Here is a 20,765-nt window from a genome sequence, read left to right on the forward strand (position 1 = left end):
AGGGGGTTGTGCGTTGGCCGGAAAACGGAAAGGTCACCGCTTTGATTCCTGGTCAGGGCACATACCTAGGTCGAAGGCCAGGTCTCCCGCTGGGGGCGTGTGAGAGGCAACCACCAGATGTTTGCCTCACACGTCAATGTTTCTCCCCCTCCCTTCCCCTCTCCTTAAAAAAACAAAGAAAATCTTAAAAAAGAAAGGCCAGAACGCAAGAGCTCTAGCAGAGATGAGAAGGCGCTTTGGGGGCAGCACAGTGACCTTCGAGGCCGGCGGGGCTCCAACAAATGGGCTGTAACTCATGGCCAGTCGCTCAGCCTTTACGAGCCTCAGTTTGTGGATCTATGAAATGGGGATAAGACCGTCCACCCTGTGGGGCTCGTGGCCCCGTAAAGCTCGGATGTACACACAAGACACTTCGAGAAGTGCACGGCACCCCGCAGAGCTGAGGCACTGAGGGTCTGGCGTAAACAGTCTAGCCAGCCTCGCCCTGCACTGCATGGCCCGGGGTTCTGGGGGCCAGAGGGAGTCAAGGGTTTGAGGCTGCGGCCCGGCCAAGCCCAGGCCCCACCCCTCAGAGAAGGCTGGTAGCCCCTCTCGGTTCTCCGCCCGTCACCCCACTGACACGTGCCGCCCACTTTTGTTGCATGAAGCACCCTTCGAAGGGCTACGGGGAAGGATGAGCAGGAAACCTCCGCGAGTCCATTCTCAGTGAGCCCCTCACGCACTTGAGGCCAGATCCCTTATTCACGAGGTGTGATTATCAGGGGGACACAGTGCTGGGCGGGGTGGGGGGGGCTCTGGGAGCACAGTGGGGGACAGAGCGCCCCCACAGCAGCGAGGGGTCACCAGCTAATGCTCCTGCGAGGCGTAGAGAGCTTTCAAGGGCTTTCAAGGGGGACTGATCCAGAGAGTCCGAACGGTGGGGCGGCCCGGAGTGAGAGTGGGGGCACCGTGAGCGAAGCCGCAGGAAGGCAAGCGCGGTGGCCTGACTCAGAGCTGAGCTCCAGGCTGCGGCGGCGGCCGCTTCCTGTGGGGCGGAGGAGAGACGAGGCCGAGCCCAGGTCGATGCAGGCTGCAGAGGCCTTGAATGCCGGGCCAGGGAGCTCGGTCTTTGACTTAGAAACACCGCGGGAGCCCGTGAAGGTGTCGTGAGCAGAGTGGGGGGCGAAGTCACCCATGCCCCCCAAGGTGAGGGGGTGTGCAGGGTGAGCGGAGGTGAGGTGGAAGAGATGCCCACCCCTGCAGTGGTCTCGGGTCTGGGGTAAGACTCTCCCTGAAGGTAAGGGGGGCCTCAATGCAGCACTTTTGTGTGTGTGTGGGGGGGAAAAACAGGTAAGCTGAGGGGCCCACATCCTGGACTGTCAGCCTTGACCCTGGTTTCTAGATTCTGTCGGCGGGTGGAGGCTGGCCAGACCCGGGCAACTCCGAGAATCCAGGCTGCTTCTTCCACGGGGGGTTGGCCACTGGCCACTGAGCCATGGATGCCGGGGGGGAGGTGCGGCTGGGCTGGGCGTCAGGTGACATTCCAGCAGGCTCCGTCCCGGGCCCGCTTCCGGGTACATTTCCAGAGGGATCATCCATGGGCGGCCGGTCGTGGTGAATGAACGTTTAACTCACCTGCCCCCTGTCCTTCCTGGACTTCCTGCCTCTCAGGGGCCGTCTTAGTACCTGGTCCTGTTACAAAACCAGGTCGCGCCTGCTGCTCCAGGGAGACAGTCCCGTGAGCCTGAGGAAAGGACACAGAGCCAGACACTGCAACCTGGGCAGTAACCGGTTAATGAGGGGGTGGGGGGAGCAGGGGCGAGCAGAGGGCAAATGCAAAATCTGTTTACCGGCACAGGATTCCAGGCACCTATCTGTCAGGCAGCCAAGCGCCCCACCCTCAGCTCCGCGGGGAACTGTTTTTGCTCCATTGGGCCCGGACTGCAAGGCCAGGGGGCACTCTACCCCCTGGGAAAGGGGGCCCACTGCTCCCCAGGAGGCGATGACCCCTGAAAGAGCTTCTGCCAGCTGACCCAGCAGCACTCCAGGACCCCTGCTACCCAGGCAAAAGGGAAGTCCCTCTAGGGAGCCAGCTGCACTCCAGGCAGGCTCCGCCAGGGCCCCAAGCAAGGCCTCTGCTCTGGGCTCGGAAGGCAGGGCTCTGCCGGCCCGGGGAGGTGGACTTCCCCAGCGGGTGCAGGGAGGCCTGGTACCCGTGGGCGGGGCAGGTGGGGTAGGCACAGCGCTGTCTCCGAGGCCCCTGCTGTGCAGGGGGTGTGGGGGCAAAGGTTGGTACTGGGCTACCGTCTCGGGGCTGCACCTCAACCCTTTCTGCCATTGTTTGGACCACAGAATCCTGGGTCTGCCCACTGTTCTCCAGCCAGCCGTGGGGGTGGCGTCCTACCCGCTTCACGGCGGAGGAAAGTGGGCCTCGGAGAAACAAAGTGACTTGCCCGGGTCCCAGAGCTGGCGGACGGCAGGGCTGCTCTTGACCCCCTGGGCTTTGTCGGAGCCTTCCACTGTTTCAGGCCAAAGGCAGGAAGGAGGCTTCCAAGGAACAAGGGTGGTCTCCACGGGTCGGCGGGAGGGAGACGCACACTCCAGGGACCGCTTCTCGAAGTGCTATTTCTTAGAGGAAATGGCAGTTTTTAAGGCTTCCGTGCCTGTGGGCTACTACAGTGGGTGAGGGGCCTTGGGGGGCACGGACGACCCTGCAGGTGGAGCCTTGTAGAGCAACAGCCCCTCCCACAGAGCTTCCCTTCGAGGCCCCCCGTGGCCAGCACCGCCCACCACTCAGACTCACAAGGCTGGGGGAGGGGTGAGGCTGCCGGTGTCTCCCCCTCCGGTCTCCACACCTCTGGGGCACAGGCCTCTGGGGCACAGGCCCCGGGGGAATGAAGGCAGGTCACCGGGATCCTGCGGCCCAGGTCCTCTGCCCCAGGGCCCTGCTTTGTTGTAAAGGCAGATCATGTTCCACAGTGCGATGGGGAGAAAAGGGGACAAGCAGCAGTTCTCAGAAAACTGCCCTACATTCCCAGGGCTACCCTCCGTGCAGGGCTGGGGGGCAGAGCCCAGCTGCTGCCCCCCTGGCTCCCAGGACTCCCAGCTGGGGGCCAGGCACCAGGTCCCCCAGCCTCCCCCCTGCCTGCGCCTAGAATGCAGGAGGAGCCTTGCCTCTTGGGAGAGGTCTCTCTGGGTGAAGGGGTGCTCACAGCTTGAGAGCAAGTTGCGAGGGACCCACAATCCCTCTGTGTCTCCATGAGGTCTCTTAGGCCAAGTCCTGGTCTCCCCGGACCACTGGCTTTCCTCACACCTGTCCCCCTCTCAGAGCTAGCAGGTCGCACATGCTAATGAGCGACCCCTCCCCGCAAACTGATTTCCGCACTACTAGCCTCGTTAATGAACAAGGCCAGAGCGGCTTACTCATCTGGCTTAGGTCAGCCCACCGCTCACCCTTCCGTGGTGGGCACCCGGGCTGTTGGGTCCTTACAAGCTCTGCCCACCCTCGCGTGGGGGTGCGAGGTGGGGGAGTGGGGGATGGAGTTAAGGCCCGGAGACCAAAGGCACAACTCCACAGCAGAATCGCGCTCTTCCGCTTCATATTTAAAAGAACTGAAACAATTCAATCTTCATTTCCCGGCCCAGTCGGCGAGGAGCAAGGCACAGAAAAGGGACAGGTTCTAGAAAAGCCAGCGCCCCACCACCAGCTCGGGCCGCTAAGCCAACAACCTTCCGTCCGGTGTCCGAAAAGCCGGTGTGTGAAGGGAGGAGCCGGCCTGAGGTTTATCGCTCCGGCGGCTCAGAGTGATTCACCGAGTTCGACTTCTGGTCGTCATAGATTGAGGCACTCAAAACAAACAGCCCGGGAGGTACCCCTCCCCCCACCTTGCCACCCCCTGGCCCGTGACCAGCTGCCACCCCTCCCCCGCTGCGCCTGCTTACCCCCCCGCCCCTCCCCCCTCCCCCGGCGTTCCAGGCTGAGCAAACACGCCCCGCCACCAGCTGGCTCCCACCGCGCACCTCTGGCGATCCCCCAGGCAACTCGGCGTCACGAGAGCCAGCACCCCGGAGACCCAGCGCCTTGCCCTCCCTCCGTCTCCCCTGGGCCCCGGTCAGGCCCAACAACCGCTCCTTTCCCGGTGCGCTGCGGTCCCGCCGGGCCTCCTGCCGATGCTAACTAGGCCCCGCTGGGCGCCCGGGACAGCGCAGCCCACCTCGCGCGGAGCTCGCAGCCCCGGGGGACGGCCGGCTGCTGGAAAATCTCCTCTTGTTTACTAGGCTGGGGAGGTCCCAGTCTGGACTCGCTTCCTCAGCTCTGCGGTTCCCTTTCTGCTGATTCCTGGGGCCAGAAGGGAAAGGGTGGAAACCCGCTGATCCAGCCCGGGGGCTGGGAGTGATCGTAGGGCGTGGAGACAGCCTAAGGTACCCGAACTCCTGCAAAAGTCCCCGGGCAATGGGAGGGACAGGACTCGGGATTAGGACCCAGGGCCCCGCAGCGCAGAGACCTCTGGGGCCAGGTTAAATACCGTGCCCAAGGGAACCGCAGCGCGAAAGCTAATTAGGACAAGTCGGAACTGGGACCCGGGACGCGGCTGGAGAAGCGCACGCCCCGAGCTGGCCGGAGTCTGGGCTGGTCGCTGGAAACCCAGGTGCGGGTTAGTCAGGTTCGGGACGACGTCTGTTCACAGTCCCGAGTGGTTCTGAGCTCTGCCCACTGCATTAGGTGCGCGCACTTCTGTGTCCACGTGTGCAAGCTCGGGGAGGGGGGGCACAGAAGATGTGACAAAGGCGTACTTTGTGTCTGAATGTGCTTCTCACTCCAGCCCAGAGCAGTGAGCTGTGTCCGGCGGTTGTCTCACGGGAGCGCCAGGACGAAGGTGACAAAAGGTTAGGTGTCCACCACAGAGAGACGCACCAAGGTGGCCCCGGTGCGAGTCCCTGCGCGCGCACGCGCGCGCGCTGATACGTAGGGGGAGAGAGCCCGCCGCGAGGTGCGCTGGGCTGTACCCAAACCGCTTTCCGGAGAGAAAGCCAAGTCCAGAAACTGAGTGCGCGTAAGTGTGCGCGCACCCGCGCGCGGGGGCGTGGCAGCAAACAGCAACAACCCACTGGTGAGCTCCGCCAGAAACTCCGATCTCCCTCCCCTGCCGGAAAGTGCGACTAGCTGGAGCCTGGAGGAGGCCTGGAGGTGAGTCGGAGGGGGAGGGCCGGGCGGGCTTTGTTACAGTGTAAACCTTGTGCACACACCTGGAGCTGCGGTCGCGGGATCAGCGCCTGAATGGAGGTGATGTCACGGTGATTCAGGGGCCGGCCCACCCTCGCCTAGAGAAAGGAACCCAGCGCGGGGTGAGGCCAGTGTGAGAGCGAGCGACCGAGCTCCGGCCAGCTCAGCCCCGGTCGGGGGAGAGGCAGGCCCCGCACCTCGACCCCTCTCCCGGGCCCAGCCACCCGAAGCCAGGGCTGGGCCTGGCCCCGGCGCCCCGCGCAGAGTCCCTCCCACCTCCGCCGGCGCCTCGCCTGGGGCAGGAGTTGGCCCCAAACCTCGCGCGCCGGAGCAGGGCGGGCGGCGCGTCCCAGGTAAGGACGGCTGCTTTCCCTCTCGTCCTCCCCTCGGCCGCCCGGAAGAGTCGGCTTGGACTCGCGGGGAGTGGACGAGGGCAGAGAGAACCTGGGAGCGGAGGACGCCGCTCGAACTGCGCTCGGTCGCAGAAACTTTCCTAACCGGACCCTGCCAAGGACTGGGGGGTGGGGAGGAACCCGGCGCGGCGACTCCGAGCAGGATGGCGGGGAGGAACTTCCCATTTGGGGTCTCCAAGCTGTGCCCCCCCCCAGCCCTACTGCCTCTGAGAATCCACCGTCAATGTGGGCCGTTGTCCTTTATGCTGCCCGCTGCGGTGCCCAGGGAGGGCAGGTTTCTGTGGCCGGAGGAGGTGGGGAAAGAGTGGCTGTCCGGCTCCTTCGGTTCCGTAGGCGCAGAACCCCGCGGGGGCGGGGGGAGGAGTGTATGGGGAGCGCTCTCTGTTCCTGCCTGAAGTTTGGGACTTCAGGCGATCAAAGAGCTTCTACTTAAGGCGACGCGGCCTCTGGGTCCCTTCCCTCCTCCCCCACCGCCCATGGCTTTTCCGGGGCCCTTCCCAGCCGCAGAGGTCGAGTAGCGCCCCCTAACCCCCAGGCCCGCAGTTTTACGCCCAGGAAAACCCAGCCACTTAAGGGCTCCACAGCCTTGATCTAAAGCACAGGGGCCGGAATCGGTGGAAACAGAGCTTTGTGCTCCTGGAGTTCCCCCGCCGGGCTTTGAGCCTTCACGTGCGGCGGGGTGGGGGGGGGGGAGGGAGAGCGATGGGGGGTGGGGCGCATTCCAGAGTGACATTTCCTGAGCAGAGCCCTGGATGGGGGACTTCCAAGTTTCAGAATGCTCAGGGACTTCTGGCTGCCAAGGCGCCCCTTCGGTGTGCGGGTCTAGGCTGGGGTTCCAGCAAGAGCCCTTTCCCTCCCTCCCCCCACCCTCCCCCACCTGGGCCGGGAGGTAGCTCCTCACAGGCTCGGGCTTTGCGGGTCGGGAGGAAGGGAGAGATGGATGGGAGAAGGGGAGGCGGCGGGAAGGCTGTCAGTGGGTCCATCCATCTCTCCTGATGGGGTGCTGAGTGGTGGCGCCGGGCAGGAAGGAGGATGCGCCGTGGCATTCCTGGGCGAGCACAGGTGCCTCCCATGGGGAGCTCTCAAAGGTCACGGCCCCCTGGAAGATAATCTGGCTGTGCCCTGTGTCCCTCTGTACTCCTGAGCCCGGGAGACAGACCGGGCGGCCAGGCAAAACCCAAGGTGCTCTTTCCAGGGTGGCTGGCAGGCCTTTGTGTGGGTTGGGGGAGGGGCGGGAGTTGGTGGTTCTGGGAAAGCTGAGGCCCCGGTGCCGGTGCTGCATCCTTGCTAGGTGAAGCCAGTCGGGGCTGGCTGGGCCTTGAGATCACTGGCACCCCCGGGGCCTCTCTGCTCCCCCGAGGGCGGGGGACAGAGGGCAGGAGGGGGTTCTGGAGCTGGATGAGGCCAAGTAGCTGAGCCTGGGGAAAGGCTGGTTCCAGAGGTGATTAAAATATTTGTAGGGCTGATTCCAGGGAGGTGGAGTGTCAGAGGCGGGGGGGCTGGGCTGCAGCTGGGGGTGGGGGAATCTCATGGGGCAAAAGGAGGGTCGCCGCCTTGACCCCACTGATAACCTTCAAGCCGAAGACAGCTCTCCAAAGGGAAAGAGGCAGGGCTGGGATGGGAGCGGCAGGCACTGAGCAGGGCCCATGGATCATCTTCAGATGCCCAGGGTGTCCAAGGCACGGATTGAGGTGCTGCAGGGGACCCGTGTCGTTCGCTAGGCTCAGACCTTAGAACCTGGAGGGGAGACGTGGGTGCTGGGGTCTCAGAAGACTCAGCCCAGACATGCAGGCCCCAGGGGCCCGTGGGAGTGAGCATCTCGGGCAGCGCTGGGTCCATTTCATTGACGTCCTTGTCCCTTCACTGTCTTACAAGGGGCGCATCAGCTGACTGGCTGAGTCTGGGCTCCTGCACATCAGTCTCTTCGGAGTTTGCTAAGTCTCCTGCAGGTGCTTCCGGGGGCCGCTGTCCTAGGCAGCGGACAAGAGCCAGGTCCGACCTGGCCCAGTTTCCCCACTCGAGTTAGTGTATTCTTGTCTCCCCACTCGTCCTCCCATTGACCAGGAAATCCGAGAAATGAGACGGACCAGGTGGGAACGGTTGGTTTCCTCTGGGGCGGGTGAGGGGCAGGGCAGCAGTTACCTGGACCGGGGAGGAAGGGCAGGCAGGCTCCTGTCTCTTCCTGGGACGTTCTCCTGTCGGTGGGGCTCCCAGAGGCGAGACTTGAAGGGCGTGGTCCAGGACCAGCAGCAAAGTTCATAGAAAATTGGGGTGAGGGCTGTGAAGCTTCCCTGGCCTTGGCCCATGTGCCTGTGAGGTGCTGGGTTCTGGGGGGCTACGGGGACAGGCAGGTGTGGATCCAAGAGCAAGGTGGACCCAGGGGTGTGGCATATAAGAGCCCTGGCTTGGTATTTCAGAACAACGTGGCTGTTATCAGACTTGAACTTGTAGCAAAGGCGTAGTATCCTTTCCCCCACATCCCGCCAGCCTTCGGTTCTGGTTCAGATGGGACCTCTCAGGTCTGCCCCTTGTGGCTTCCCTTGGGTCTCGCTCTCTGAACTGGGCAAACATGCCCTCCACAGATTGTGCTTCGTGCCAGACTCAACTCCCAAAGCACAACCCACGGGTGCCCCTCTCGGGGCGAAAATCAGCCTCCGGCGGCTCCCCTTTTTTTTGCTTTTAGAATCACGCTCCGAGCTCCCTCCCGGGGGCATTTCTAGTCTGACCGAAGCTAGCCACTTCGTTCGTGCTTGGTGAACTTGATGGACGGTCTCCATTCCGTCCCTTCCGACCCCTCGGCCGGAAGAGCTTCCTTCTCTCCGTTTCTGTAGCAGAAGTAAAATGTGCCGTGTGGCACTTTCTTCTTCCACGTGTAATTTTCCTCATAGACCTATCTTACCTGTCCCATTAGATTTTTTTTAAGATTTTATTTGTTTTTAGAGAGGAAAGGGAGGGAGAAAGAGAGAGAGAGAAACATCAATGTGCGGTTGCTGGGGGCTGTGGCCTGCAACCCAGGCATGTGCCCTGACTGGGAATGGAACCTGTGACACTTTGGTTCGCAGCTCGCGCTCAATCCACTGAGCTACGCCAGCCAGGGAAACCATTAGATTTAAAAAAAAATTTTTTTATAAGAGTTTGTTGAGGCAAACTGATGACTTACGCTGCGTGGTTCGATGCTCTGTCTCCTAGTAGATCTTTAAAGACCATCAAGTCGGGGACTGTTTGTTCCGCTTTGTGCTTTGCAGAGTTCTGAGGACACCCGGGCCTCGGCCCCCAGGGGCATGGTCAATATTTGCAGATTGGAGTAAGTGCCTGTTCTACCCGGGGCCAGAAGAGGCACTTGAAGATGTTCAGGCTCCGGGAGGCTCAGCCTGGGTGGCTGTTCTCAGGGCTCAGTTCCATATCTCCCAGCTTCACCCCAGATTGTAGCTGCCGTGCTGTGGAGCCAAGGATGCCCGAGACGGGACTGGGTGCTCGGGGTCCCCTAGCGTGTTGTCCCTAAGTTACCTCCTGGAGCGCTTCAGCCTTTCTCCTCACCCGCTGGCCCTTCTCCCTGACTCTCTCCTTGGTCCGACCCGAGTAAGTACCAGTGTGTGTGCCTCACTGGTGTGCGGTTACACGGAGGCCCCCGCAAAAGCCTGTTTAAGTCGCAGCGTGGGGGAGACATGCTTTTGCACCGGAAGTTGGAAGGAGTAACTGTCATAGTGCCAGTTATTCAGCAAAATAGTAGCAACATTCACGGCAACATGTTAATTTATTGAGTTGATGGGAGATCGCTCCCCAAGGTGTGTAAATGCCAGTCATGATGTCATACACCTGGAACTTACATAATAGGGGATGGCAACTGGGCTTGAAAAAAGAATTTAATAAGATGAGTTAGTGGGAAATGCAGTTACTCAGATGAGCTACTAGATGAGTTACAAGATGAGTTACTTGATAGATGAGGTACCCCAGAAGGCTGATCCCTGGAATAGTTTCAAGGGGCACGAAGGATATCTTAAAGGATGTTGAAAAATGCATCTTTATTATGTCCGTTTCACTTTTCTTTTTCCTAAGTTAGTAGTAGTGTACTTTCATTTAATTATGGAGAGACAGTGTATATCAGCTGAGATGTAGGATTTTTGTTTGCCTGTTGGAAATTCAGTAACCAGGACCCTGGCCAGTGTGGCTCAGTTGGTTGGAGCTTTGTCCCATAACCAAAAGTTCGTGGGTTCTATTCTCCCCATCAGGGCACGAACCCAAGTTGCGGGTTCAATCCCCAGTCGGGCACCTACAAGAAGGCAGCCAATCAGTGTTTCTGTCATGTCAGTGTTCTCTCTCTCTCTCTCTCCCTTTTCCCCCAGCAATGATAAAATGTCTTCAGGTGAGGGTTAAAAAATGGAAAAAAAGAAAAAAAAGAAATTAAGTAACCAGGAATGATGAAAACGTAAGAGGTAAGCTGCAAAAAAGGAAGAGAGGAAGGAGGTGGGGAGGATTGCCTTGGCTCATGCCATTCCCCTGCCAGCCACTAGTGGTCACTATCAGCCCAGGAAAGCTTGGTTGCTGTCTTTCTTTCTGGGGAATTCCTGGGCCCACGAGGCAAGAAAAATAGCCAGGGTTATCCCTAGTTATTTGAACGTGAGGAGTGATTTAAATGTGAAGTACCTGCGTTTCATAGAATTTTAGAATTTATAACTTACACTTTAGAGCATTTACATTTCCTGTTCTCCCCAGTAAAGGCAAAGCCTTTGATTGGAAGCCCACTCGATGGGGTCTTGAACTCTCTTAGCCTACCCCGTGCCTCACCTCCCCCTCGTACGGGAGGGGAGCCATCCAGGTGGTGTCGAGCGCGGCGTTTCGGTTCCCTCTGGCGCAGCTGCTCCCCAGGACCGGCCGAATGAGTGGAGAGAGTAATAAGGCAGCTTCCTGGTGTGAATAAAAGACACTTTTCTTGCTTTCAGCTACAGCGCTTTAGAAAGTGTCTCATTATAGCTTGATTCCTTTGGGGTTTGCATTGCCCTTGCCTGGTTCTTGCTTTTAAAATGTTAATGCCCCCAAGGAGAATTTTTGCATTAAGTTATTAACTCCGAAGCTGGGAAATTATTGTATTCTGAGACTTCGGCGATGGAGCTGGACAGAGAACTGTGGGTTCTGGGGAGAGGCCTGGCCACTGAGAGAGTGAAAGTGACAGGCAGGAAAGGGAAGTGGGAGGGAGGAATTGCAGGAAGCTCCGATAAGTATCCAGTGCAACTTTCCGGCTCTTCATTCTTTTTTTGGCTGCAAGCGCCTGTCACAGGTGCTTGTTAAATGCCTGTTGAATGAATGAAGGATGGACTGAATGAACGTAGGGCTGAACCACCAGAGACTTAGGCATCTCATGGACAGAGTGTAGGGGCGTGGTATCTGGCCTGCTGAGCTCTGGAAGTCTCGGAGCGAGGGAGGAAGTTCCGAATGGGTGGCATGCTTGGTTTGGACTTACTCATACACCCCTCCCCCCCACCCTAGCTGCAAGACCTCAGGGAAAATTTGGACCCAGCTTCTGGTTGGTGAGGGGTGGGGCCTGAAAATTCAATGACAGTCTCTTTCTCTTCCACGACTAGGAATGGGACGGCAGACAAATGGGCTTCATCTCATTTGCCTCTCTGGTCCGTTGACACACCTCCCGGGAGTTCTGTGTTAAGAAGGATTCTGAAGCCCAGGGGGACAGTCTCAGGGTCCACCTGCACTGTCCACCCTGGTGCGGGACTGGGGAAGCCGCACCTGTGTCACAGTCTGGCTCTGGAGGACTGATTTTGCCTTTGCTCCCTCTGTCTGTAGGGACCCAGTGGGAGCCTGGCCCGGGAGCCAGGATGGCCGCCCTCGGAGCCTTGCTGACCTGCCTGGGAATGCTCCTCTTCCTGTCCCCGGGGGCACAGGCGCAGAGCCACGCCCCGCCCGGCTGCAGCCCGGACCTCAACCCCCTCTACTACAACCTGTGTGACCAGTCCGGGGCGTGGGGCATCGTCCTGGAGGCGGTGGCCGGGGCGGGCGTCGTCACCACCTTTGTCCTCACCATCATCCTGGTGGCCAGCCTCCCCTTCGTGCAGGACACCAAGAAGAGGAGCCTCTTGGGGACCCAGGTGTTCTTCCTGCTGGGGACCCTGGGCCTCTTCTGCCTCGTGTTCGCCTGCGTGGTGAAGCCCGACTTCTCCACCTGCGCCTCCCGGCGGTTCCTCTTCGGGGTCCTGTTCGCCATCTGCTTCTCCTGCCTGGCGGCCCACGTCTTCGCCCTCAACTTCCTGGCCCGAAAGAACCACGGGCCCCGGGGCTGGGTGGTCTTCGCCGTGGCCCTGCTGCTGACCCTCGTGGAGGTGATCATCAACACGGAGTGGCTGATCATCACGCTGGTCCGGGGAGGCGGCGAGGACCGCCCCTTGCACAACGGCAGTGCCGGGGGGCCGGCGGCGGCGGCGGCCTCCCCCTGCGACATCGCCAACATGGACTTCGTCATGGCGCTCATCTACGTCATGCTGCTGCTGCTGGCCGCCTTCGTGGGGGCCTGGCCCGCCCTGTGTGGCCGCTTCAAGCGCTGGCGGAAGCACGGCGTCTTCGTGCTGCTGGCCACGGCCACCTCCATCGCCATCTGGGTGGTGTGGATCGTCATGTACACCTACGGCAACCGGCAGCACCACAGGCCCACCTGGGACGACCCCACGCTGGCCATCGCCCTGGCCGCCAACGCCTGGGCCTTCGTGCTCTTCTACGTCATCCCCGAGGTGTCCCAGGTGACCAAGGCCAGCCCGGAGCAGAGCTACCAGGGGGACCTGTACCCCACCCGGGGCGTGGGCTACGAGACCATCCTGAAAGAGCAGAAGGGCCAGAGCATGTTTGTGGAGAACAAGGCTTTTTCCATGGACGAGCCGGCCGCAGGTGGGTCTCGGGGCCCCTCCCCTGCTTCCGCGCCCTTTGCTGCAGGACGAGGGTGGCGGGGGTGGGCTCCAGCAAGGCTCCTGAGATTCAGCTGCAGTGTTCCGCCTTAGAGTCCCTAAATTCCTTGTTTCAGGTATTTTTTTACTGTAGTTACGGAATTCGTGAATGTATCTTCACCATGACATGTCAAACGTGACATATCAAAGTCTTCTCCCCACCATTTCCCCAGTTCCCCCTGGTTCCTTCCTGTTCCCCATCCCCGGAACTGACCGCTGTTGATGAGTACTTTGTCCCCGTGTGCCTCGGTCGCCTCATCGGTAAACCGAGGACGAGGACGGGTCCCGCTGCAGGGGGCCCTGGCGAGGACTGGTTCATGCACGCACCTGGCACTCGGCAGGTGCTCGGGCAGTATCAGCTGTTAGCTGTGTGCGTTACTGTTATTTTATGATTATTACCATCTTCCTTCCAGAGCTTGTCTCTCTCCATTATGTGCATATTCCTGTCATTTTAGTTTCCTTTAAAAGTCTTTTCAGTTCATTGATTTTAAAGGGAGAGAGACAAGGAGTGAAACATCGGTCTGTTGTTCCACTTATGGGTGCATTCGTTGGTTGATTCTTATGTATGCTCTGACCGGGAATCGAACCCACAACCTTGGCGTATCAGGATGATGCTTTAACCAACTGAGCTACCCAGCCAGGGCTAACCTTTCTTCCTAACAGAAGCACTCACGCTATATCCAGTCTAATAGGCAGCACCCACTACCCAGCCAGCTGGGCCCCGAGCTCCAGCCCAGGCTCTTTGTTCGCGGGACAGGCTTTCCTGGCAGCTCGGTGGTCCGGCTGCGAGCGCTCGGCAGAAGAGGCAGGAAGGGGCGTGAAGCCTTTGCAGTGTGTGCCAAGCCCTCCCCCCACCCCCCAGGCCCCATGCCCCCAGGGAGCGGCTTGGGAAGCAGGAGCGGAGATGGCCCTTCCCCCGGACAAGGAGCCTTTCCCTGGCACTTGTGAACTGTGAGGACCACTGGCATTTGCTGGGCGCCTGCTGTGTGCCAGGTGCTGTGCGCGTGCTTTCCTAGCCAGTTGGCTACAGACAACCTGTCTGTCTGGCATGACCCAGAGGCCCAGAGGTGCAGCCTCAGAGCCCTGCCCCCGCCCCGGGCTGTGCCCATGAAGCCCTTAGCTGCCTGGTTGTCCGGTGCCAACTCTGGGGCCCGTGCTGGAGGCAGGGCAAGTTCCGGGACCCGAGAACTGACTCCCGGCCACTTCTCTGCACACCCAGCTCCCATAATCTCTGCTCTGGGGACAGGAGTGACCTTCGTCCTGCCAGGCACTGGTCTCTGATCTGCCCCCCAGGGTGGCCCTGGGCAGAGTGGGGCCAGTGGAGTGTCTGTGGGCTGGGGGCGTGGGCACAGTTGATGAGGCCGGCTGGACAGAGGGGCTCATGGGTCGGTGTTGGGAGGCACTCCGGCCGCCCCCACCTCTACTCCTACCCGCGTGTGTTTGTCAGGGCCAAACAGTCCCCAGCCTTTGTCCTCTGCAGGCAAATACTGCTGGGAATGTGGCAGGTTTCTTTCCTGTAGTTTTTTTTTTTTTTCCCCAAATGGGAAAAAATCAATGGAGTGAGCCCAGCATGTAGAAGCCCTGTGTGGTGGTGGTGGTCCCTCCGAGGTGCGGGGCCATCAGCCTGCCGCAGACAGACAGACAGACATCCAGGCCACTCCTGGGGCCCAGGGTCAGTGAGCAGGTTTCCTTTGACGCCCTGGGAGCGCCCGGCGGGGGGACAGACCAGGAAACCAACACACTGAAGGAGGCTGGGGGGGGGTTCTGCAGCCAAAAGCAGTTCTGCAGACATCGTCCTGGGGCCCCGGGACAGGATGTGTGTTCAGCCCCCCCCCCCCCGGGGGGGCCTCTGGGCTGCGGGCTGTGGGGAGTCGGCGCCCGGCCCTGCCCCTGGGGTCCGGGGCGATGGGGTCTCTGCTGTACTTACCCCAGTGCCTGGCTGCTGGCCCGCGGCCACAGAGGCCAGAGCCGGAGGCCGGCCGGCCGTCCGTCTTGGAAGGCAGCCGAAGGCCGGTGCTCCCCTGGTGGCCTCTGGCCCCGGAGGGCGGATGGGGATGTGAAAGTTGCTGACGGGAGCGTTTTTCTGAACGGACAGGTGGGGGGGGGTTCCTACGCTGCAGGAAAGCCTTGGGGAAGGCAAGCTGTGTCACCGCTCCCCGCGCATCCGAACAGAGGGGTGTAGGGTTCCGCAGGGGCCCCCCACACTCCCACGGCCTCACCCCCAAGCTGGCCAGCCTGGGCTGGACTCCCTCCCAGGTTAGATGGTACCCCTGGGCAGCCTGGCCTCTCCCGCCTCCCTGCCCCGGGAACCTCGCTCTCAGCCGGGAAGGGGAGCCAGCAGCCTGGTCTTCCACCCTCTCCTGTGTCTCCCTGCAGCCAAGAGACCAGTGTCGCCGTACAGCGGGTACAATGGGCAGCTGCTGACCGGCGTGTACCAGCCCACCGAGATGGCCCTGATGCACAAAGGCCCGGTGAGTGGGCCCGAGTCGCCCCGCCCTGCCCGGAGCCGCCTCGCGCAGCCTCTGTGGGCAGGCGGAGGGCCGCATGGCCAGGGTGGGGCAGGGGGCAGCTGGCGGGGAGGAGGCAGGCATCCCCATCGGAGGCATCAGCCCCGGGGAACCCAGAGCCCCAGCTCCCCGTGCCCTTTTCCTGGAGTTGAGGTGCCCACTGTCATCAGTTACACTGCAGGGGGTACCCACCTGCCCCGTGCCGTTGGGGTGCCACGCACTAACGGGGACCTCTTGCTTGTGGGAGCTGCCGGCTTCCCCGCAGAAGCTTGGGGAGGGACAGAGGAGGGCCTCAGCCAGCTGGGCTGAGTGTCCTTCTCGGGGTGTGGGGGGGTGCTCCAAAGGGACAGAGGAGGAAGTAGCAGGTCTGGGTGGGTGTGACTCTTCCACCACAGCTGCCTCCGGGAGGCTCCCCTCCCCCCACGCACAGGCAGCGGCCCTCACGCCTCCCCTGGGCTCTGGGAGCCAGATGCTCCGTCGTCGTCAGCGGAGGGAGGGGATGGGAACAGGAAGAAGGTGGGTTAGAGTCACTCGCTCCTTATATGTTCCTCCTCCTCCGGGGCTGGCAGCCACCGTGGGGAGAGGGCAGGGAGCCGGAGAGGGCAGTGACCGCCTTGGCAGGGTGCTGGGAACAGGAAGGAGGGCGGTCAGCAGGGTGGTGTTCTCATCCCCTCCCGCTGGGAGCCCGGGCCAGGGTGAAGCTAAGGTCTCCGAAACGTCCAGCCCCGGCACTGCCGAGTCCCTGAGCCTGAGCCCGCGGCCCCCCCGGGGAGCTGAGCCCACACCTGACGCCCCTCACTCTCTGGGGAGGGTGGGGAGTGGGGGAGAATCCAGACTCATAGTGATTCTCAAAGGGCAGCCCCAGACCGTCAGCACCACCACCATCACTGGCATCTCCTTGAAAACGCTCGTCGGGCAGGGCCCGCGGGTGGAGGCGCCACGGGCGGTCGGCATCTTCCGTGGCCTCGCCTTGCTAACGCGGAGTCTGTTTCGCCCACCCCAGGGGTGCGGGCGCGGCTGAGATGGTCCCGGGGACTCAGCCGCACACCTGGGTCTGAGATCGCCCGTTGCGACGTCCCAGGAGCCTCCAGGGCAGGGGGTCTGGTGGCAGCTCCTTCCCTTGGGAAGGGAGGTGGGGCCAGGGGCGGGGACCCTGGGGACCCTCGGAGGCCTCAGCCCTGTCTCAGCTGCACAAGAACAGGACCGCGGGGGCCCCACCTGGGGTGCAGGCAGCGAGCTAGGGTTTTAAGTCCCCAGTGAGGCTCCTAGACAAGGAGTACGTGGGCACACCCAGTGCCCGAGACAACCCCGTCCTCGGCTGGGCGCCTCAGCCGCTGTGACTCTGGCGTGGTAGTGGGGGAGGGGGCGGAGGGCCAGCAGGGGGACTCGGGCAGGAGTCTCGGGGAAGGGAGGCTAGGAGCCCCAGAGAGGTGGCGGCCGCTCCGTGCGCTTCGCCCAGCACCGGGCCAGAGGGGTGAGGAGCAGGAGGGCACCGAGAAGGGCCAGGTGAAGCCCAGGAACGTCTTTGGGGCCTCCCTCGCAGGGTCAGAGGTCAGCCCGCCGTATGCAGAGGCGGCGTCCTCCAACGCAGGGGGCGGGGGAGGGGAGCCGGAAGGCCGAGCCCCGCAGGAAGCCGCGTGTTTGTGCGGCGGGGCCGGCGGGGCTTGGCCGTGAGACCGCCTGCTCTTCCTTCCAGTCCGAGGGAACCTACGACGTCATCCTCCCGCGGGCCACGGCCAACAGCCAGGTGATGGGCAGCGCCAACTCCACCCTGCGGGCCGAAGACATGTATGCAGCGCAAAGCCACCAGGTGGCCACTCCGTCCAAAGACGACAAGAACTCTCAGGTCTTTAGAAACCCCTACGTGTGGGACTGAGTCGGCGCCAGGAGGCGGGCGGCTGGCAGGTGTGGGGAGGGCCCTGGGGACCTGGCCTGGGCCAGGCACGGCCTGAGAGCCTCCCCCGCCAGGCTCTCCCTCTCCCCGCGCCCCCTCGATGGCTCAGGGCAGCGTGTGCCTCAGCCAAGGAGGCCCCCCGCCCCGTTGGCTGATGTTCGGGTGGGTGTCCCAGGTGCCCCTCCCCATCCTCAGTGTTTGTGTAATCAAGGGGCCGACCCCTGGCTCCGCCCCAGGGTCGCCTCCAGCCACATAGTGTTCTTCTTGGGGCGGCGGCCGGTCGGCACCTGCGCCCTCCAGGGTCGCTGGAGAGGCGCCTGCAACCTTGAGAGACTTCACAGGCGCGCTCCGCCCTGGGTCTTGCTCCTCCGTGAGGAGCAGAGCGCCTAATAAACACTCTCCTGCTTCAGTAGCCCCTCCTCGGGGGACGTCGTGTCTGACCCGGCTCTCGGTGTCCCAGTGAGCTGCTCCTCCACGGCCCGTGGGTGGCGCCTCCCTCCGTCTCCCTCTAGGTCCGGCTCTTGGGAGAGCTGCGGAGCGTTCTCCCTCCGCGCAGCAAAGTAGCTGGCGCACCCCCCCACCCCCACCACCACCCCAGTGAAGGACTCCTCGGCTGAGCCGGGGTCTCTGGCGTGTGTGTGATCAGAATGAACAACTGGGTCTGGGGGTTGGTCCACCATGTAAGCCTGTCTGAAATCGGGCGGCTCTCCTCCGCGACCCCCTCCGCCGGCTGGACGTGGGGGCGGAGCAGGGAAGGCGGGCGCACCAGCAGGCATTTCTGCGGGCGGCGTGCGTAAGGGGAGATGGGGTCACTTCAGCCTCTCGGTGGGACACGGCGGTTCAGATCCTTTAGGGGACCAGGCGGAGGGCCACTCTGCTCCATGCTCTCAGGTCGCTTTATGGAGCAGGTTTACAAAGGTGCCAAGGGTCACAGGGCCCGTTGTGGCTGCCTGCGCCCCTGGGCAGGAATAATTCAAGTGCCACTCTTCTCCCTGCTTCACAGGCAGGGCCCTTCCACCCCAGCTCACTGTCATCCTCGCGGCTGCCCCAGAAGACGGGCCGGACAGCGTGCTCCTTCCCAGAGGCAGAAATCCCAGAGCCGGTCCCATTTTAGGGTTAGACTGAGGCTCCAGGGGACGTTGGGGTGTGACTCTCCGGCCTCCTCCCACGGGTCAGCAAACTGACCCTCAGAGCCTGTGCGGCCTTTAGACGTGGCCAAGCCCCGCTGGGTTTCGAGACCCCGACTTCCTCCGGCCCCGGGTCAGCCAGCGGGCCCCGGGGGCCTGGGCGCGGACAGGCGGCGTTGCCCTGACCCTTGGACCCTGGCTCAAGCCCGCCCCTCCCGGGCTTGGGAACCTTTCTCTCCAAGTAGCCAGAAGCTATTTTCTGACACCGGTTGTAGGAAAAAAAAAAAAATGCTCTGTTGAAAGGGAGTGAAAGGTTGCCGGAAGCAAAAAGAGAAACTTTTCCCAAGCATTTCCTTTTATGTCAAATTGACCAGCTCCCCCGGGACTCCAGCCCCGTTTCTAGTATAAACCAGTAGCACTCGGGCTCTGAGCAGGGGGTCCCCTTTGACTGTTGCTCTTTCTGGTTACTTTAGGCTCAGTCCCCGCAAAATAAAACGAGATGGTAGACGCCCTGTTCCCTGGACTGCACGTCGCCCAGATGCCCTCACTCCTGTGTGTCCCGGCTGGGCAGGGCCCCGCCCCTTCCCTAGCCCGGTCATTGGACCTGGGAGGGCCTGAGGCCACCGATCTGGAGCACTGGACCAAGTCGGGGGCTCTGTGGAACCCCGAGGCTCATGGCTGGGGCTCTAGGGCCAGCCCCCACCTGCCCTGCCCCGAGTCTTCTGGTTCCCGAGTGATGGAGGCCACAGGAGCTGTTTGCAGACCTGTCTGCCTCCGTCGCCCTCGTGACAGACTCCCCCCACACCCCAGCCCTTGCGTCCTCATGCTGTGGCTGTCCAGATGGCCATCCTCAGATGCCCCTGTCTTCACACCGCGAGCCTTCCTGGCCACCCTTAGTGTCCAGCATTAGCCATCCCCCTCCGCGCCTGGGTGAATTGAGGACAGTCTCTGGAGCCGTGCCGCGGCAGAAGCTGGCTCTTGCCTTTCTCACCTGGGCCTCCTGCCACCCGCCGAGTGAACCGTGGGAGGCCACGAGCTGGGGCAGAGTTCACCGAGGCCCGGACAGACCCTGCTCCTCCGCACGGCCGGCTGGCGGCCTGGACCTGAGTCCCCGCTGCACCACCGCCCCACCACCACCACACACCCTCCCACCTGTTGGGAACTGGGTTCTGGCAAGACTCAAGACGGAGGCTGGGGCTGCATTCTCAGGGACCAGCTGAGAGTCCTGGGCCATGCGGACTGGGGCCTAGGCCTCTTCCAGGACAGACCTGTGGGACTTGGGGGGAGGCCGCTTAGGTGCGCGGCCTCCAGGGCTGAACGCTGTGCTGTTTCCTGATGGGCGGGGGGAAGGCTTCTACCTCACCTCGGGCCCCTCCCTGGGCTGGTCCTGCTCTCCTCACCCAGGATGTGGTCCAGAGGGCCCTGACCCCCCCGGGGAAGTAGGGGCATCTGCAGAACCTGCGTGATGCTGACGCCAAGGGCCCAGGTGTGCACAGCTCCCGATTTGTGGGCGTGTCACCCCGGCTTTGACCTGCCCTCTGGTACCGGGCGGAGCTGGCTCATCAGGGGCATCACCCCAGGTGTGCCCCTGCATCTGGGTTCTTAGCCCGGCGTCACCTCTGGGTGCCGAGAAGAGGGCGAGGCCCAGCTCAGCGAGGGGAGATGGGTTGTGCCCAGCCTCACCCTGCGCTCAGTCCTGCAGCTCCAGGGCCACCCTCCTGCCCCCAGCAGCCTGTGCCTTTGTCACTGGAGCATTCTTCCAGAGCTAAGTGGGGTGAGCGGGCCCTGCAGGTGAGAATAGGGCTGTGCACCCCAGTGTGACCCCCCCCGCCCCACCGTGTATGATCTGTTGTACTGAGTTGCTCGGTTCCGAGAACCGAGTGTAACTTCCCTCCGACGAAGGGAGGCGGGGAGCTGTGTGCGCCTCGGGCTTCTCTTGATCTAGGTTAGTGGCCCCGAGATCCCTCACGGCGAACAAAGGGACTGCCTCGCCCTTGGAGATGAGAGGGCCACGTGAGTCCCTCACAGCGCCAAGCGACCGCGGGGAGCAGCCTGCAGTGAATGTGGGTTTGTGCACAGGTCCCCCGAGGTTTGCAGCGAGGCCCGGAGAGGGCTGGGTCCAGGAAGGCCCTGTGGCCCCGCTGCCTCGAGTCCTCGGCCGGGCTGGGAGGGGAGGGGAGGGGTCCAGCCACACCTGGGCAAGGCCCGAAGAGGAGAAAACCTGCGGCCAGTGAGGTCGGGCCGGTGTCCCGGTGCATTTTATGGCCACCCACGGGACTCCCCCCGGCCAGAGCCCTGGGACTGCAGACCTGCTCGGAACTGCACGGCCTCACTCCCTGTTCGTGAGGAATCATGACCACTGAATCCCTCCGTGTTCACGAAGAATTTTTCTGGGCTTTATGCATAATATATATTTTTAAAGATGTTCTCTTTGTCTTCTAGCCCGGGGAAGGCTGTTTCATTCCAAGTAACTTCCTTCTCGGTTGGGAATTTATTCTAAGACGGGAAACCCGGCCTCTCAGAACCCCCAGACCCAGACCACTGCCCCCTCACCTACCCAACACACAGGACCGGGGGGTGCCAGGATGGGACAGGAGAGGGGGCAACCTCTGTCACAGTCCTGCTGTGCCTGGCGTGCCAAGGGGAGAAGACACCACACTGAAATACCAGGCTTCTG

At 62.1% G+C, this 20,765-nt stretch overlaps 1 protein-coding gene across 4 annotated transcripts; it reads left to right on the forward strand.

Moving 5' to 3' along the window:
* The first annotated feature begins 4,129 nt into the window (after window positions 1–4,129).
* GPRC5C (G protein-coupled receptor class C group 5 member C) lies at window positions 4,130–20,516 on the forward strand. 4 transcript variants are annotated; one of them, XM_036034087.1, is made up of 5 exons: window positions 4,130–4,401; window positions 11,413–12,504; window positions 14,937–15,031; window positions 16,764–16,913; window positions 18,562–20,516. In XM_036034087.1, exons 2-5 carry the CDS (start codon window positions 11,445–11,447, stop codon window positions 18,592–18,594), a joined length of 1,338 nt encoding a protein of 445 aa, XP_035889980.1. In that variant the 5' UTR covers window positions 4,130–4,401; window positions 11,413–11,444; the 3' UTR covers window positions 18,595–20,516. The 4 variants fall into 4 exon arrangements, with proteins under 4 accessions (XP_035889980.1, XP_035889981.1, XP_028376931.1 ...); XM_028521130.2 differs by lacking the exon at window positions 4,130–4,401 and adding an exon at window positions 4,458–5,167; XM_028521128.2 differs by lacking the exon at window positions 4,130–4,401 and adding an exon at window positions 5,332–5,556.
* Window positions 20,517–20,765: the final 249 nt, after the last annotated feature.

Source organism: Phyllostomus discolor, chromosome 8 (assembly GCF_004126475.2).
Source record: "Phyllostomus discolor isolate MPI-MPIP mPhyDis1 chromosome 8, mPhyDis1.pri.v3, whole genome shotgun sequence".
Classification (NCBI taxonomy): Eukaryota; Metazoa; Chordata; class Mammalia; order Chiroptera; family Phyllostomidae; genus Phyllostomus; species Phyllostomus discolor.